General features: G+C 41.4%; 1 protein-coding gene across 1 annotated transcript in view; it reads right to left on the bottom strand.

Annotated features, from left to right (window-relative positions):
* The window catches only part of PARD3 (par-3 family cell polarity regulator), a 631094-nt gene that overhangs the window by 279451 nt on the left and 331581 nt on the right, over positions 1-20062 (bottom strand). The window contains exons 15-18 of the mRNA XM_045290158.1: positions 19273-19423; positions 11964-12153; positions 6812-6873; positions 5622-5666 (exon numbers count right to left, since the gene is read on the bottom strand). Of these exons, the coding sequence (XP_045146093.1) occupies positions 5622-5666; positions 6812-6873; positions 11964-12153; positions 19273-19423 (448 nt within the window). The remainder of the gene's footprint in view (positions 1-5621; positions 5667-6811; positions 6874-11963; positions 12154-19272; positions 19424-20062) is intronic.

The raw sequence follows: 20062 nt of genomic DNA, 5'->3' as shown, positions 1-20062 counted from the left end.
CCCCACCCCACGTTATATTAGACTTGATCTAGGTCTCTATTTTCGATTAGGAAAATTTTTATTTTAAATCCACTCTGAAAAGTTCTCTTAACTTATTGACCTATGAGCTAATCAAAACTGTTACATTTATGTTTTAAAAATGCCCCTTTACATGGGACTTAGTAAGTAAAAATTAGTCATTAGACCCCATTTTCAGCTCAACAGATGAATTTTTTTAGAAATCATTTGTTCCGAGTAAGGTAAATAATAAAAACAGAATAAACAGAAGCTCATTTGAAAGCAGAGATGACAAGAGAGCTGAGGAAAGGAATCAAGTGTGAGCTTTTTCACTTCATTTAAGTCATTTTGGGGGCTGTTAAAAAATATCAACAACGAACGTTAACTATTCATAACCAAAGAGCTTCATCAACTCTCTTCCCCGTTACAGTGAAATTCAGAACCCGCAACAAGTCAAGAGACAACATGGCACTAATATAATTAGGGCCACCTGGTACAAGGTGGAAAGCTATAAACTATTGCTAACTTATGGAAAAAGCAATACGAGACTTGAGGAAAAACAAAAACAAAAAGGCTTTCTCCAAGAGAGATGAAGTGGGGAAAACTAAAGAGTTGGGTGAGAGGGCTTACCGTATATACTCATGTATAAGCCAAGTTTTTCCATCATCTTTAATGCAGTTTTGTGGTAAAATTAGGTGCCTCCGCTGATATTTGGGCTGGCTTATACTCGAGTATATATGTTATATTTGTAGGCCTAGTAATAATAGATGTCCGAAAAGCCAGTGGACAGAAGGAAGAACATTTAGCAATTACCAGGAAAATCTGCATAGTATGACCGGAGATGATTCCGGGGATTAAAATGTGGGTGCTGTTACCATCAAGAGAAAATAATCACAATTGAATTCTGTCTCATCCAGTGCCAAAGACCAGGCACTCAGAGGTAGACTAACTACTAGCTTTGCACCACCACCTGGACAACCTGACCATACAACTGGTTCTTCACTTCACAAAAAACATGTGGGAAAAAAATGAGAGTGTGCGAGAAATTGAATCGTTTATCTCTACATGAGATCATCAGCCCATATGCTGACCAACAATTAAGGATTAGCCTTTCATGTCATTACTTAGAAAACAAATAGTCATAATAAGGGTTTTTCATGCCTCAGAGTACATGACAAGTTGGAAATTAAATCGAAAAGTCAAGATAAAAATGATCTTTTTTCTTATATGCTCTCCTTGTCAACAATGGGGTAGCAATTTTTAGTGGGAATAAATACAATAAGAATATAATATAGCCCCAAATACAATTCAGATAAGAAACAATAGCCCATAAAATACTGGGGGTTGAAGAAAAGAACCATTCTCATTGCAGGTTTATATACGGATCAGATTATTCATTTTAGGACAAAATTTCACATGAAATAATTCTTTCGCGGGGAGCGGGGAGGGAGGCAAAAAATGAGAACCTAATGTCAGGGGTTTAAGTGGAGAGAAAAGGTTTTGAGAATGATGTACAAATGCGCTTTACACAATTGATGTGTGTATGGATTGCGATAACAGTTGTATGAGCCCCTAATAAAATGTTTGAAAAAAAAGAAAGAATTCTTTCAAGGAAAATGCATCTTACTTTTCTCTTGCTCTCGCTGTGATTTTTGACAAGTTAGTTTTCTAAGTGGTCATAAAAGTTCCGACACAGGAAGAAAGTAAATTTCACTCTAAAGAAGTCAAGGAATCTAAATGATGGGAAGAGATCAGTCCTGAACAGAAACATTTAAATGCCTTAGACATAGCATCGAGAAGACCACTGTTGGAGTCAATTCTGGCTATGTATGTTACTACGTCAGAGCTGCAAGTAAGTTCTATCAGCAGGTACTGGGCAAATAGTATATGCTGGTATGAACCCATGAAGGGTATCTATATCTATACATACAAATACTTATGTTTTATGTGCATAGATACATGTCTATATCTTTATATATAGATATTGCTATGTTTATTTTATGAAAGAGATATACATAGCTACAGCCACATTCCATTTTATGCATCCAATAAGGATTAGCATGAAAACATAATTTACATTTGTGTAGCTTTTCTTGAGGAAACACTCCCTGAAATTTGACTGATTTACTCAACTCATGAGAAAATTCATTAGCATAATTCAGGTACTTCATGAGGACTTATTAAAACTGAGTGTCCTTCGGCCGGAAGAGGCCAGCAAGGAAAGTATCACTAAGGAAGAGTTCAGCGTAAGTCAGGGCCTGACCCCATCAGCTCACGTGTGTGACAGGAGGACGACGACCACTGGGAAGAATTCATATTTTTGGTTGATAGTACCGGCAGACAATACGGAACATATCCTGGACTGCAAGGACAATGAACACATGTGTCCATTCGGGCAGTTTGTTCCTTAACAGGGAGGATGGCAACACTTGTCCCCAGTGCACTGTGCTGGTATGGGAGGGCAAGGGCAGTTGGAGGAGGACACCGTGCTCACACGAAGTAGAGGCTCAATAAAAGAGCAAAGTCCTCAGAGAGACGGACTGACGTGGTGGCGGTCCTACTGGGACAAGCAGCCAAGACTGAGAACGGTGCTGGACCAGCTGCACGTCCTTCTGTTGGGCGGAGAGTCGCTCTGAGGAGGAAATGACTGCCAGGCACCCAACACTAGCGTGTCCACAGCTTATCCAGGTACCTCATCTTTCCCCTGTCTAATATTTGCAATAGTGCAGCATGGCATGTCTGCGAAATTCTGCTACTCAAGGATGGTGGGCATAGGGTGTAAGGAACTATTCTCCCTGTGCTTACGTATGGTTGAAAATGTTCACAATAAAAATTATACGGACCATCTGTATTGGTAACTTTGGGAACTCAGCTATGTGCGTTTGTGTTCACATTGTCTTAGAGACCCTAAGGACAAAACCAAAACTCACAGCCATCGACTCCATTCTGACTCACAGTGACCCTGTAGGACAAATGCGAGCGGCTCCTGCGGGTTTCTGAGGCTGTAAATCTGTTGAGTAGAAAGCCTCCTCGTTCTCCTGCAGAGCAGCTGGTGGGTTCGAACTGCTGATCTGGGACTCAGGAGCCCAACTGGTAACCCGCGGGGCCACCAAGGCTCCTCCCTATGGAATACAATGTCTAAAATATTTCCTATCTCGCTTTTTTGGAAGTTTGTTGACCTTTGATTTATAATGTGAATCTCAAACACTATATAATTTTCAAAGGAAGCTTTAGCAACAGTTCTGTTAAGTGATATATTAATATCTCCCAATGGTGGTCTAGGGCCTCTGATGGAACAGTGGTTAAGTATTTGGCTTCTAACCATAAGGTGGATTTGAACCCTCTGGCCACTGCATGGAAAATGCGGCGGTCTGTTCCCATAAAGGTTCAGCTTTGGAAAGCCTGAGGGGGGGCAGGTTCACTCGGTGCTACATCTCCATGAATCAAAATCTGCATGACAGCAGCAGGGTTAGGGTTCAATTATGGCGACTGAGGTCTCCAACATTAGACACTTACCATTTACTATGTCTTTCTCGTGAATGTGTGGACAAAGATGATTTAAGTTTTATGTCTGAAAAATATCCTTTTTGAAAAGCATAAAACAATATTCTCATTTCTCACAGAAATATTTTAGATCATTAGCAGGCCCCCGCCCCAACACACAGCTCAATTTCCTTCTCATTCTTATTCCTTCTTGCTCTTTTCAAAAAGTAAATTATTCTTGAAGTCCAGGAATAAAGGAGAAAATCATAATCATGCTATTTATTTTCCCTAGGTCTGCTTTTCTATACCTCCCAAGTACTGCGTCTGTGTGTCTGTTGGGGGGCGAGGGGGGCGTGGTGGAAGGAGAATAAGGCAAGAAGAGAAGCCTTTTGCAAGGGGCAAAGGAAGATGGAATTCAATTTTCACTATGAAAGGCTTATGGAGAGACGTATGCTAAAATACCATGGCGACTCACCTAAAAGACCCTGGACTAAACTGTAAAATCACCATTAGCTTGTCAATTCAAGTGATTCAAGTGACTGAAGGTCTGGTCGGTCACAGAAGGTTGAGGAGAGAGCTACTTTAAATGCTTATTCATAGAAATGTAAAAACCAATAGACAAAAACATATGTTGGATTCCATATCCCAAGTTTTGCAACTGAATCACAAAGATGAACAACTGCACATTGGTGGGGACATTATATGATAAAATTATATGATAAAAAATCAGCTTCTCACTATGAGTTCACAGTTTTCAATTAAAATCTTAATAGAATTATTTTTTAATCACAATAAACTGCTATTTTCCATTTAGTTAAATTAGATATGCCCCTTTGCTTACTCAGGTAGCAGAGAATAAAGTGATGTTCTTTGACCTGAGCAGTTCAATGGGGTTTTTATGCCCAAGAACTACTGCCAACGCTTCCATTCTGACTCATAAGGACTGCTTACAAAATGCTCCAAAAACAAATTACTCTTTTACATAGGTGAGCTACCTAGAAAAAACTCTCTTCTTCTGGAGCTTGCTTCAGAGTTTCCATGAATTTTGTGTTTGAGAGGAGAAACAGAGACTTATTGAGGGCTGAGCCTACAGTTAATTGCCTCGCACTACAGTTATCTTATGATATATTGCATGTAATTTCTACAATCTATCATTTACAGAATATGATAACTAGGACTATGTCTACAATAATCTTTACATATATAGGTAGACAGCACATTTTTCAAGCAAGCTAAAACTAATTACTACTGCAGGTTAAAAAGGTGAACTGAGGCTAATTAGTGCTAAGTGCCATAACTACATCATACTGGATACTGAATAATTAAAATACTATTCCAAACTAGTAATAATAAATCATAAATGCTCCATGGTGCAAAGCACATTAATTACACATAAAAATTTGCTTTGATTATTTTCATACAATAACATAAAAAAAATTCTATGATGATACAAAACCTAGTTTAACATAATCCACTGTTTCTATGGAATGATCCAGGCAGCACATTAGAAGTCCTAAACTGTAAAACAAGCAAGCTAACGAATTTTTAAAAAACATTCACAAAGTTAAGACATGGTACAATATGCATCAGATAGTCAAATCCAATTTCCAATAACTGGGAGCTAATACTTGGGTACAGAGAACAATTAAGGTTTTCCAAGTTAATGATAAAAATGCTGGTCATTTTCCTTTGGTGAGAAGTATTTCTGTTTCCACTACTATTTTTCAAATCAAAATTACTACTTTGGAAAGAATGTTTTGAATGTCAACCTAGAAATCCAAGAGATGATTTGAAGACTTAACATCCTGTCCAGAGGAGAGCATGATTTCAGAATTTGTGATCCTTAAAAAGAAAAAAAAGCTACCAAACATTCCTACATGACTATAATTAAGTAAGCAAATCCAGGTTGTTTTAGCAATTTGGGTACTCCAAATTATATTACCATTTTGTATGTACGACAATGATAAATTTCTCCTAACAGTGCACTTTCCTTTTATATACAATTTGATTTCCCACAATGAAAACAACCGTGCAAGACTGGAATATTTATGTTTACATGCAGTTTGATTGGCAGCCCTATAATTGTGATAAGCTCCTTGGACCATGGTTTCTATGGCAACAGTCTAACTGTCCATTCTTACCTGCTTTCTGGTCATCCACAGTATTGAGTTTAGTCTCGTCAGCTACTGTTAAAAGGTAAATGTAGAATGGTTAGCCCCGTTAGTGCCCACGCTCCAACATGCTTCCACCACTCCCAGGTTTTTGTTTGTCACAGTTAGGCGACAGCACTTAGGTAAATCTTCATGCAAATAATATGAACCATCCAGCCAATATTCATCATCAAAGGGGGAAAAAAGCAGTGTCTCCATGCAATATGCCAGTCATTTCCTCTCATAGGCATGTGTGTTATTTAAATGTTAGCATATCATAATTAGCCAAGGCAATTCATCACTAATTTTTTCTTTTATGAACGTGATAAATTAATGCTTTTAGTTTTGAAGTACAGCCACCAGAGAACAGCATAAATAAGTTACAGTTGATTAACAAAGGTTTTTGAAAGTATAGATGTAATTAATTGCTTTACTCCCACCCTCCCCGCTTTGACGGATTTGGATTTAAAGAGACACACTACCTGATTGGTGCTTGATTGAACAACTAGGGTGATTTTTCTCTCATTTGCTTCCAAATTACTTTCTACCATAAATATTCTCTCAAATTATTACTTCAATTAAATGCCTTAATTATCAACATCTAAGAGCTGCTAAGAAATAAATCTTAGAGAACAGCAATGAAAGGAAGGTGTCGTGAAGTAACCAAATTCCAGACATGGATTGAGATAATGGTTTCTCTCCAAAGCATTTCCCTCTGGTTAAAAATAAATCGCATAACCAAGCAAATGCTAATTCAAGGATATTGATTGTAAACAGCTGACATGTTAAAACGTATTGCGGTTTGTATAACGATACATGAGTACAGCATGATTTGCACATGGCTCTGTTTCTTTTTCTCATCAGAAAACATATAGATGTGGATCAACATACTGCATCGTAGATAAACATGTCACTTATGAGTAATATGGTTATCTCAAACTCAGCGAAAAACTAATTTTTGCCAAATTGCCACATTTCATATTTATTCCCTCTACTTCTCAAAGTAAACAGACATGTGTTTGAGACCATCAATTTTATCTTGAAAGCATCTAAACCATATTTGGATAAAGATTCATGGAGATTGTACTCACTACCTAAATCCATGCTTTTTGATTTTCGCGTTTTAACGAAATCCAATTGACTGGCATCTGAAAATTGCTTTGTGCGTTTTTCTGACATACTCTGGCGTCCAAATCCTTCTCGTTGAAAAGCAAGGCCTGGGTCAACATCTGGGCTCAAAGAGCTAGGGCAAAGAGAAAGATAAACGTAAAAAATATTAAAAATAGAAGCCACACAACTTGACAAAGCATAAACATCCATCATTGCCCATATAAATGTATTTCTTACAAAGAGTTAAACTCGGTAACACAAAGAGCCCAGTAAAAAACAAACAAACAAAATCAACTGGTGCTGCATAGGAGGGGCAGAAGAAGACCAAATGAAAATATTGTTATTTATTCTTGTTCACTCTGCCCTCTCCCCTCCATAGCTGCCTTCTCCCAAATTCTTCTGTGTGACACAGCATCTGTACTTCTACGTGATCATCAAAAATGGGCCTGATCTTCGGTAGGCACTGGAAGTAATGAACATCTGAGGAACACTGTTATCCACAAATATAAGGAAGAAACAAGTAGGTGAATCTCAATTAAATAAAAAATTAAAGGATGTCTTCACACACGTGCGCTCATGCAAGCGCACGTACACACACCCTAAGATAAGACTCAGAAGAAGGAAAGAAGATGATCATACGTACAAGGTATAAGGTTTCATATTACTACAGACGATCTGTGATGTGTAAGCAGGAAGAAAAATTCAATGCAGCAAGCCTTTATGAGAACTTACTCGGATTAAGGAATTTGTGTTGGATATCAAGGTCAAAATGCTCAATAGAAAAAGAGCCTGATTTTCTACAAGAGAAAACACTAACCCAGAAACATGAAACAGCAACTGTAGATGCACGGAAAACAAGCGGGCCTCTCGGGAGCCTGGGAAAGCATGACTAAGGAGAGATGGCGTTTGATCAGGTGACATGAACACAGAGGTGCTGGGAAAGCATATGGTAAATACCTAGCACGAGGGGAACTTTGAGTTGTTTCTCTAATAACAATGGTCGGAGATGACAATGAGTCACTCTCACACTGTTCAGTCCTATTTGTAAACACCTGTCGATATTGCAAACCGTACTAGCAGGTGTTCTGAGCAGGTGCTCAGAACATCCACATAAGATGGAGATGTCCTCTCTCTGCTAGGCACATGGAGTAAATCAATACACTAGCTTTCTGTTGCCAAGGTAACCATAGCTACCTGCTAAGTGGGAGGGGGCAACACACAGTGAGAACGAGAAGGTGCAATTCCACTATGTCAGTAGTTTGTGACAGCCTCCTGTACGTGTCCGATGGAACGTGTTCCTCTTACCTTTTATGGTCTCATTAAAATTACCATCAGACTGGCAAAAAAATAAAATAAAGAAGTGATCTGGGTTGGTTAAAAAAAATCAAAACCTAAGCATCAGAAATGTAGCTGCATTTTACTGTGCATGGGATGAAGGTAAGCTCGTTAAAAGGTGTTAATCCTAAGGTTGTTGAAGTTAGAATGCCAAGAAAAATGTTCTGCCAAAAAGCTGACATCATTTCTTAAGTCCTGATTTCTTAAGAAAAAAGGAGCCCTCGTGCAGTAGTGGTTACGCTATAAGCTGCAATTCCCAAGGTCAGAGCAACTTCCTAGGAGAAAGACAGGCTTTCTGCTCCCATAAAGAGTTACCAACTCAGACACTCACAGGGGCAGGGCTACCCGATTCCAGAGGGGCACTATGAGGTGGCATCAACTCAATGGCAGGGAGTTTGGTTTTTATGGTTGATTTGTTCAAAGACTCAGGTAAGACAAGAGCAGCCACCTGCACCCTACAAGGACAAGAACGGATCTTGGCACATGGTGAAAACCACTGTTAAGTTGCAAACACTATACAAATTAAGTTACTATACAAAAAAGACTATCTCCTGTCATCAAACTGATAGACACTATGGCAATCTAATCAGTCACCTCTTACAGCCACTAGTGTGTCCGAGTAGAAGAGTTTCCATAGAGTGTCCCATGACCGACTTGTCAAAGGTAATCTGACACACCTTCTTTCCCAAACACCTCTGAGTGGTTTCGAACGGCCTAGCACTCAGCGAGCATAATCATTTGTACCAACCGACGATTCCACTGGAAACCTAGCATCCTACACGTCACCTCAAGGAAATGCAGTGGTTCTCAAACTTTCCCAGCAAGTACAAAGTCAGGCCATAGACAGAGACAGGAAGGGTCCCCACAGCTCATTAGTTCTGGACACATTCACTCTCACGGTTGTACAAATACGGGTCGGCACCTGAGAACAAGAGCCGCTTTACCTTTGAACCTCTAGGCATTTTGCTTGCCTCATCCTAGTCCTGACTCAGGCACAGAGTAAAGGAGATGTATTCGATAGGCGTGGGGAGTTCAGTCCATGACAAGGATGAATAGACAGATAAAGTTGATATGCCTTAATGTTAGCAATGTTTGTTAGGAACCTTGGTGGTGGTGTGGTTAAATGCTGGGCTGCTAACCAGATCAACAGTTTGAAACCACCAGCCGCTCAGTGGGAAAGCTGACAGATGAGAACTATTATCCAATTCGGTAGCAGCAAAGTCTAAATAACAGACTTACAATATCAGTAATTCTTCCGTCTACAGAGTGTGTGTAAATGTCTGGAACCATTGATTGATCTTGTCAACATCCTGCACATGTATGAATACATTTTTATGTCATGCAGGATACTTGAAACTGTGAACTCCACTAAAGGCATCCGAATTGTAAACTGGAGAGTGTAACTACATTTTTAATAGAAAATGATTTACAACAGATTTTCCACAAATGATAATTCTAGTGCTGTCAGAAAAGGAGCCTGGTGGCATAATGGGTCAATACCTTTTAGGCTGACTGGATAGATGCAATTCAAAACCACAGTGAAATACCAGGTCAACAGTTCAAAACCACCAGCTGCTCCATAGCAGACAGATGAGGCGGTCTATTGTTATAATTATGTACAGTCTTGGATAGCCACCGAGGCAGGTCTACTCTGTCCTACACGATCCCTGTGCGCTGGAATTGACCTGATCGCAGTGAGTGCGTGAATATTATCTGAAAACTACACATTGATGTATTCAAAATGAATATTTTTGGGATTTATGCTGCTACTAAGGCTAGTTTTAGCTCGTTTGTACCCTCTTGCCCCCTTAAAAACATGACTGTTAATGTTTCCTCAATAAATTAATGGAATGGAAAAAATTTTGAGTTAATCTCTGAGTTAACAAATGAAACGTTTAGTCATGTGACATGGTTTGCCTTCCACGGATATGTGGTGAACTGTCAATGTACGCCGTTTAAAATGTCAAATGAGTTTGCAAGTTACTAAGATTCTTAAAATAGTCAGATACTCATAAACCATGACATAATTAATTCTTCCCTATCAATGTACACATTAAATTAAGTCCCAGCACAATCCACAGTACACAAGGATATTTAACAAGTTAGACTGCAGGGCTGATGGCTGACTCTTTAAGGAAAGTAACCATCATCGGACCCCCAATCTTATTAAAATGCCAGTTATTAATCCTATCTTATTGCCCTTTTGTTTTCATAACATTTTCATCAAGGATTAGGGAGATACTGTCAGGCTGGAGAAGCTTACATTTTCTGCTGTGATTCCGAACAGCTGCCATTTGTGTTTGGATAACCCTTCATTCATATTCTTTGCTTCACTCCACAGTCCCCACAGCAAAATCATACACGTTCCCTCCGTTTTACCAACCCCCTTAGGGAAATTAATGCAACAGTCTATCCCCGCTCGTTATTTATTTATATCCACCAATGGGGTGCTTTGTGAGGCCCCAAAATGATCCGTTCCTACGACCACCTCCACAATTTCTCATCATGCTGGAGACTCAAAGGCTTTTGTCCCTAAAATGAATACTGAAAATATCTAATCCTTACTTTCCCTGTTGTTGCTTTCACTTTCAGAAAAAGATGTAACTGCAGCATAAATGTAATAGCATCTGCAGATTTCAAATGGGTTTTAACTTCATATTGTAGTTCTCTCCTCGTTTAACCAAAAAAAAAAAAAAAGGTGCATTCAATGATAGGCTATTATCATGTGGGCTTGAGTGCAGCTCTATTTTTAAATCCTATGTTTTCAACAAGAGAATTAAGAGAAGAAGAAAGAAAGAAAACCTAGAAACGGACTGTTCCTGCAGAATGAACAGGTAAACAAAACTATTTTTGTTCGGCGTCAGTGTGGGGGACGGCGTAGTGAGGCGGGAGGAGTGGCTTGAGTTGTTCAGTTCATCACTGAAATGTTAACACAAATAAATACCAGCCCCCTAGACACAGCCTAGCTGAGACTTAATGTTGACACAGGTCTCGGGGAGAGGAGGAAGCCGAAACGGATAGGGAGTAAACGAACAAGGCCATAACATTTCAGCGTCATTTTGCTGATGTATTCATAAAAGACCCCAGAGCAGGGGCAAGAAGGAAATTCTGGTGTAATGCTTCACATGCTTGTGTTAATTATCAGTACAACCTGACTGGGGCATCCCTAAGTGGGACCTTTCCTTTTGCTTATTGATATATATAATTACAAGGAATGCAAATTAAGGCAAAAACCTCCATTCATGTGCCATACGTTGGGACTATAATATCCATTGCTTTCTTCTATCAGGGTGGGAAAGAGAGCATGAGACTGCCCCCCCGCCCCCCACCGGCCCCCCAAAGTCACTCTGTTAGAAGCAGAGGAAAAGCTTTGCAAACAGTAACAGACAGACCACTCCTAAAACAGAAAACCCTCTAAAGGCCTCCTCACTTTATCAACCCCTCGCAAGCTTTGCTTTTGCCTCTTTTAATGTTTTCAGCCCATCAGGCGACTCAGGGATTTACTCCGAATGCATTCATGTAATAAAGAAACAATTCGCCAAGCACACACAGATCCAAAGGCATGACGAGCCCTGAGCCAAACGTACCGAAAAATGGGTAGGACCGTTTGGTGGTATCATTGTGATGGTTTGGACGAGATGATTCACTACCACACTCGGAAGATGAAATCAATTGCACGTTTAAGAGGGGTGGGAATTTTTCATTAAAAGGTGTCACCATTAAGACCATAAAAGCCATGAAGACAGAACACTTTTCTTCATAATCATAATAATATTCTAAAAGCCACATAGGAATTGATGAATGGCACTCTGAGCTAAACCCCTGGAACAGAAAATTAAATGTGATTGCAATTAAGTAATGTTTTCAAACCCTGGTCGGAGGTCTTACCAATCTGCGGAATCGCCGATCGCGGCCTTAGCCCAGGCACCAGCGTCGGTCACGACGAATCCCATGTCATCGTGGGAGCCAGAAGACGACTGGTCAGAGAGATGTGGGGGCAGCACGGGCAGCCTGTCATCTTCTATGATGACAGTGTCATCCTGAGGCATATTCACCGTGGGGGACAGTTGGTATTTACCTGTCCGGTCAAGAGAGGCAGAAATGGTAGATATCAGTATAGGTGCGGCATGCATTAAGTCCCAGCTACATTAGCGTCTGAACTCCCCATACCTCTGCTCAACCTGAAGAACAGAAGAGCATTTAATACACGTATCTCCAAATGGAGCTTTCAGGGCCACGACCTTCTCTCTGACACTATAGCTACTGAGCTTTGGGCACCCTGTGTAATGTCTCTGGTGTGAAGGTTCTTAACTTAAAGGAAAAGGGAGCCCAAGTGGGCCGGTGGTTAGTCCGCAGCTGAAACACACCCATGATACCCACCTGTGGAGACAGAAGGGTCTGTTTCAAGAGAGATGGAGGCCTAGGGTACACACCCTAGGGGATGGCTCTACTCTGTCCTGCAGGGACCCTGCGCATCAGAATCAACTCGACGACAACAGGTCTGGTTGATGTGGATTTGGGAACTGCCATTTCTTAACACCAGAGAGGATCGCCAAGCCGCCTTCTAATGTGACAATGCTACCGTGAGTCTAAACGGTGAAACTAGTTTGCAGAATTCTAACCGTTAACGGAGAGGGAAGAGCTATAAAACTCACATGCATCCTTCTGGTGGCGCATAGCACCCACCAGAGCCTCTAAGGAAGGCCTTTGCCTGCCCTTCAGAGCTCACAGCCTACTGAAGGAGAAAGACCCAAACAGAGCAAAGGAACCGGGGCGCTCACTCTGGTGGGCAGCCAGAGGTAGCAGTGTGCTTAGCAAAGTTGACATTTGAGTTGCATTGTGAACAGTGAACGGGTTGGTTTGTTGTTCTTTTCTGCTAGAAGATATGATGACATTTATTTTAGACAGGGGCCATATTGCCACCAAACACTGGATGGGAAAGCCCGGGGTGCTCTCTGAAGACACTCGGAAGATGAGTTTGACACCCCGAAGGCCAGCCGGGAGAGTGGCAGCAGGGATCTTGACGAGAAGCCATGAGACTATGGTTGCAAATACGGTGTTGGGTCGTGAGAGAGCAGCTTGTGGATGAGAGGCGAATGTAGTCAATGAAGATGAATTGTTCGGAGTAAGGGAGGACTGGCAACCAATAGTATGGTGCAGTTCCATGCAGGAAGATCTGCTCAGGATCATGGCTCCACATGAGAGGCTTTGTTAACTCAGAACCTTCCAGGGGTAAAACGGGTTTCCAGGCTCTGCCTAAAACCTAACAGATAACGCTGGGAAAGAAAGGAGGCTGTCTTCTTCATCAAGATGAATCGCAGGTGCTCCGTTGGCTCCCTCCTCCAGTCTTCTTCCACCTTCTCTGAGCAAGAGCACTCTGACCGGCTCTTGTCTACAGAGGTCATCAGCGAGAAGCCGATCACACAGAAATCATTCCTGACTAGGCTGTGAGCCCTTTTCTCCCAGGGGAGGGGGGAGAGGTGTGTGATTTCTCAACCCATCTTAAGGGATGCGGGGAAAACTTCCAGGTCAGGACCAGTTTCCAAATCTATGAAGTCAGGTAAACAGCGTTCCGACCCAAATGACCCTGTAATGGTCTTGCATTTGCCTTTAAGCTGCCACCACCATTTCACAGAGGACATAGCACCATCTATCTATCTATCTATCGATCGATCGATAGATAGATAGATAGATAGATATTTGAAAGCACCACAGAGATGTATAAGAAGTTAACATTTGAGCAGGAGTGTTATGTCTTTTTTTAAAAATTAACATTTGTATGAATGGATCAACGATCATTTTTATTTTAGGGAATTTGGAAACCTGGAGGAATTAAACCTGAAATCGGGAGATGCATCCATAGGCTTTGAGGATTTTTTTCAAAGTATCTATTTTCCCAGAGTCATCAGAGAAACAAGCATACACACAAAAACCCCATTCAAGCTATTGCATGTTTTTTTCAGACCTACCCACCAAAGTAAAAATTTGCTAGAGCTAGACATTTCAAATGCCTTAATTACGTAGCACCAAGTACTTTGTGATTAGAGAAGCAGTCCATGGCCGTTAAAACCTACACTCAGTATTTGATCATGGAAAACTTTTCTTTCTAAAACTCCCATTTTGACAAAATGTGAAAACTAGCAACTACTGATGAGAACTCATTATTTAAATATCAACTGCCCTGAAGATATCATGTCCCTTTCCTAAATTCAAGCCACCCGTTATTCTCCCTCTAGTTTCCGGATGTTAGTCTAGAAACCTGCTGAACAAAACCGTTTTTAAGTCAGGTAGGACATCCTAACAGTATAAGCCAAAAGAAAGAAAGAAAGAAAAACACAAAGTTTCTCAAGACATGTTAGGGAAATTTCCAGAAAGTTCACGGAATTAAATGATAATTGAGTTTTTTACTGAAAGTTTCAAAGTCTCTTCGCCTTCTTCCTGAACACCCCAAAGAGCTATTTCAAAGCCATCAGTATCCCTGATGACAGCTCACTATTGACAGTGTGTCTCAGGATTAAATGCCACAGTCCTACCCAGGCATAATTTATTAAAGAAAACATCAATGCGAAATTAGGAATGCACTCATTTTCAAAATATAGAGCCTACGTGGTAGCTCAGGTTTGCGCAATATGTTCTGAGTGACAACCTCTTGGGCAACAAGGAGCACAATAGCTCTTTGTATGAGTCCTTTTTTATAATCTGACTGTCTCTAGGCGAACCAAAACGTTAAACAGACATAATCGACAAGACACCGAAAAGCAAAATAACAATTTTGCAACATTTTCTTCAGTGCGTGAATCTGGAGCTGAGTAGTTCCTAAGAGCCAGGAGTCATTATATTTCTATAAATTTTCTAGTTTTTTCCATGTGCGTGGGCAGAAGGGTAACTGTGCAAGCTGGTTCCGGGAATGAAGTGGGATCGTGACGACTCCAGGACTCCAGTGCGCAGTCCAGTCACCTGCACCTAGCTACCGTGAACCCCAGCTCTTTTGTTTGCCCTGGGACATCATGAACAAACGACCTCTGAAGAGAGGCTTGAGAAGTCTTCCACCTGCTTTTCCTTTGTTTGGGGGTGCTGGTTTGTTGTTTTGGATATTCACTAACCAACCGAGACACACACCCGCCCGTACTTTAGAGAAAAAGTGAAACACTGAGATACAGAAGGGTTGGTTACTACACATTTATTTCATCAGTAAAGGCACACAGAATGCAGCGAGGGCCCCACATGACATGCTAAACAAATGAACTACCTGGACTTTTCCCAGGGACTTATAACTCACATGTACACACACGCACAGCACGCCCAAAATGCACGTTCCAGTTGTCTCTACAAAATGTCTAACAACACGGGAATACAGTGGACATAACTATAGGTATAATTTCCACCCAGCATGAATGCAGGAAGACAGTCCTCCCTAAGAGTGAATTCAAAAATGGATACAATAGATTTGGCTTTTGTTTTAAACCGAAAAACTTTTCAGGCAAAAAAAGTTGAAAAAGAGTCAAGGTCCCCTGTTTCTGCTTGTCAACGTGTGATGCATTTTACGACGTGAACATGCTGGTCGTGTAAAAGCTATGCCTCTTAAGGGTGAACGCTGTTGTCATTGTCAGTCACCGCCATCACCTCAGACAGACCAAAAAGTTGGAAAATACATGCTGAAGGCTTTTAAAAGGAAGAAATCGGCTAGACGCTCACTATGGATGAGTTGGGGTTTTTGGTGAGTGTATTCTTGTAAACCACGCAGTAATGGAACGTCAGCTAAAACAGATAACAAACGGCTGAGAAGGTCTTTGGTGCCCCCTCTGACTGACACCATGAAAAGCGAAGGCACTGATCACATCTGAGTAACAAGGGACTAACGACTCAGAAAAAGTACGACTTCATTTTAGTTCCTAAGCACAGATTCTGTTCCACTTCAGTCAATTCACGTCACTTCTCTGTCCATACCCCTGAATAACAGGTAATAGGTTGGAGCCCAAGATTTCTAAGGTTGCCTGCAAGGATCAGCTTCTTGGGTTTACACATGACACTTGTTTCCGGAAGGGAACCTCTTTCAGAGACGGTCTAATGCTTCCCACTCAAAGTGTAGAGACTTGAGAATCGATGAGAACACAGGACGTCGCCGACTACCATGGAATGACATAAGCATTCCTGAAAACCAGAAAAATCAAAACTCTCTGCTGTCAACTTGGGCACGAGTCAACAGGACAGCGCCGAACTGCCCCTCGAGCGTTTCCACCACCATCGCCCCTGTGGACACAGGCGACCTCATCCTCGACTTCATCCTCGTTTTCCCAGAGGGCTGCTGGCGAGATCACACACTGCCAGACCTTTCTGTTACCAAGCCAGTGCTTAGTCACCGACCCCGTAAGCATTCCTTAGAGAGAGGTGGTTTTACAAGTAGAAAACAGCCTAAAATAAAATGGAAGAGCCATTACAGGATCTTGGGTCTGAGTTTCTCCATGCAGGCGGTGGGGAAACTTGGCTGATGAAATTTGACATCCTTTTCATTCTAATATCTCTCTTTTATTTGACCTATTTTTAAAAAAATTCTCTCTTTGGGGAGGTGTTGCGTCATAAGTGGGTCAGAACGTCTCCGAGTACCTGCTTTTGGTCTGGAATCCTAGGGGGGGGGGGGGGGAGTGCATGAAGTGTATCCATTTTTAACTCAATCAGCTGGAACGCCCCAGTTCTATTTGAAGCGTAGTAAAGATCCTGACGCAGACACTACCCCCTCTATCAACACTGTCCTAATGTATACAAGATAACCATTCACCAAACAAGCAGGTCATGAAGTGAATTCCACCACCTCCACCAACGTCTACATAGGAGCAATGCAAAATATACTGAAACTAACCAATCACCAAACAAGCCCTGTATGTGTGAAATTGCCACTTGCCAAAATGCTGTGCCGAGAATAGAGACTAGGATTTCAGCCAATGGCAATGGAGCCCTCGAATAGCTTGCGTTTGGTACTCAGGATCAGTATTTCCTGTTACAAGGTAGCATCTTTTAAATGCTCTCTAACTGGAAGTGCGAACTGGCTTCATCACTAGCATTTGTTTCTGAGGGCTCGCGAGACTGGGCTGCAGAGAACGACCGAGGGATTCTCAAATTTGCAATTAAGCAAGTTACATCACGTTTCTCAAGTTCCACTGTAACAGGAGTGCTAGTTTCCAGTACCACATATCAACAATTATTCGAAGGACATACGCAAATCACATCACATCAACGTGGTCTGGTAGGAAGTGGTCATCAGTCTGTGCCCTCAGCCCAAAGCAGTAAAAGTCCATGCACGGTCCATCACGGAGAGTAAGGCTGGGAGGGGGTCACTGCCATCAGGGACGCTGCTGGAGTTTTAGGAGTCAGTTGCACCCTAGCAGTGTCAACCAGATCAAGGGCTCTCAAAGAGGACCAGCGGAGCCCCTGCAAGAAGACCCAGGGCAACCATCTAGGAGAAATGAAGTCATCCTAAACCCAGCGTTACAACGGTCCAAATCGTCTCTGGGTGAATTCTAGGGGGTGGTATGTGTCTGTGTTTTTAGTTCTAGGTGTCCGCCTTCCTCGGAAGCACCAGGGTTTGGAGGCAGGATGCAGGTTACAGGAACTGGTGGACCAATGGTCAGATTCAGTATGGCAAGTCCTATGTTCCTATAATAAAGGGGGAAATTACAGCGTATCACTTTGTATGTACACAGATCCGGGGACACACTCGCTTTCTCTCTCTCTCTCTCTCTCTCTCTCTCTCTCTCTCTCCAGGTCTCTGACTTTTCGTCAGTCAAAAGGTATTCCACAAAGATGGAGTTTAACACCAAGGCCAAGAAAAGGGTGGAAAACTCAACAGCAGCGAACAGAATAATTGTTAATAAGCAAGGGTTAATTGTGATAAACTACATACACATGCCTGGCACCTAACATATGTTCAATACATTCAGCACCCTTCCCATACTTTCACTGATGCCAAGCAGGTGAGAGGAAAAACGTTGACAAAGGACAAACAGAGAGCTGGCAGGTCTCTGGTTCTATGTGTGACAAGATAAGACAATGAGAATTTAGTCTTTTTTTTCTTCTCCAAACTAGCAAACTGGAAGGATTAGAGGAAGAAAAACAAAACAAAACAAAAATATCTAATAGTATTGCTTAGCCATTTGACCTATTATGTCCAGTAGAAAGTTCTTTGAAGGCAGAGACCGCTGCAAATTCATCTTTATACCTACAGCAAAAGTACAGATACGATGTCTTGTCGGTAACAGGCTCTCCAAAAACATGCACTAATGGATCAAATAAATTCCCGTTGCAATGATGTTCCTTAATGGAAATTTGAATTGCATTAAGTTTGCATTAAAGGTCCTCAAAATGGAGTTAAATTTAGGGTTTTCCTTCAAGTAAATGCCTTGCAAAACATGCCAGCAATGGAAAGGTTCTATGTCAGGTGCTATATTGTTGTTGTTTAATCAAAACAGCTTCTTCTGTTATAAATTTGAAAACTCTCACCAGTTAATCCCAAGATGGGCAACTCAGTAAATCCAACCACTCCTGTGGCAAAGCAAGTCTCTATTAGCTGGATCTGTTAGTAGAAAGCTGAATGACTACAGAGCAAGTGCTAATAACCTCATTACCCACTGGGGGCCATGCAGAATCCAAACACAGTTGGCACAATATTAGTTTGAGGATTTAAAAACTAAGGTTTTAGTGGGCGGAGGAATAGAACAAAAGTGCAGGCATATCCCACTAAAGACAAACAAAATAGAAGCAAGATTTTCCATGTCTATAGGCTGAAGTGTATATGCATATTCAGTCCTCCCCTTCCAAGCAAAGCCATTGTGGATGATCTGTAACTTTAGAATCCTTCTTGGCACACACCAAGACATTCTCTCTCTTTTTTTTTTTTTTCCGGAAACACAGTCTTCCTTCTCATCTCAACTAACCTAAAAATGCCTTCATCACTGGGAAATACGGCTACATGATCTCGTTTTTCTCTCCTCCCCGCCCCACATCTCAGGATCTACAAGTCACTTCACAAATCCACGTACTGATTTATATTCTTCACATGAACCCTTCCTGAAGGATTGCAATAAACCTGCTATTTTTGCCTCCTGAAAACATGGACCTTCTCTTCATTAACATTGCTTAATAACCTCTCAGCGAACCAGTAAGAGCATGAAATAAGTGATAAACAAGAGTTTACCTGACTCACCCATTATCCTGCTGAGGGCAGCATTTCTTGTGGGAGATTCATCCAGCCCCTCAATCCCGCTGTAGAGGGAATGGGAAATTCTCCTTTCTCTATCATCCAGCACTGTTTCGATGGGTAGCTCAGGTCCAGGGGGGCTCCCAGGTGACTTGAGCTATGGAGAAAGGGGGTGCAAGCAAGAATCAGTCCTGGAGGTCCATTTAACAGCATGGGGGAATTATAACAACTTGCCCAAGGCCTGTATCCAACTGGGTACCAAATGAACTAGAGCTTTTCACCCTGTACCAAAATAATTTGTGATGACAGCTCTGCCTAATGACCAACTCCCTGTGCCACTTTGCAGTGGGCCTCCCATGACGTTCTGTCAGACTTCAACCATAGGAGGAAAAATATGTATATTAAAAGGGTTTTTTTAATAATCTTATCGTGTTGCTTATTTTTTTCCTACTTTGACTATTAGTATCTGTTGAAGTCAACTTAAATCATAGTTCAATTCAGCATACTTCATGACTTCTCATTCTGTGTAAAGTGTGCTCTATCAGAATGGAAGCTAGAATTAGCTATACTTTTCACACACAGAGAGTATGTAAATGCACCTAACAATTAGCTCCAAATTTCATGTGTGCTTGGTAAAATTATCCCCTCTCCTATGAGACCAAACGACTGCACTTACCAGCTCAGTTATATTGAACAATTCACTGAACCCAAGTTTCTTCTGCTATAAATAAGGAATAATCGTCCTATTTTCTTATTGTAATCATTAAGTGGGAGATAATTGAGACAAGCACTTCAA

Source organism: Echinops telfairi, unplaced genomic scaffold (assembly GCF_000313985.2).
Source record: "Echinops telfairi isolate 266 unplaced genomic scaffold, ASM31398v2 ScPeMD7_31;HRSCAF=116, whole genome shotgun sequence".
NCBI lineage: Eukaryota > Metazoa > Chordata > Mammalia > Afrosoricida > Tenrecidae > Echinops > Echinops telfairi.
Note: the sequence above shows the minus strand (reverse complement) of the source record. Positions and strands in the feature narration are given on the sequence as shown.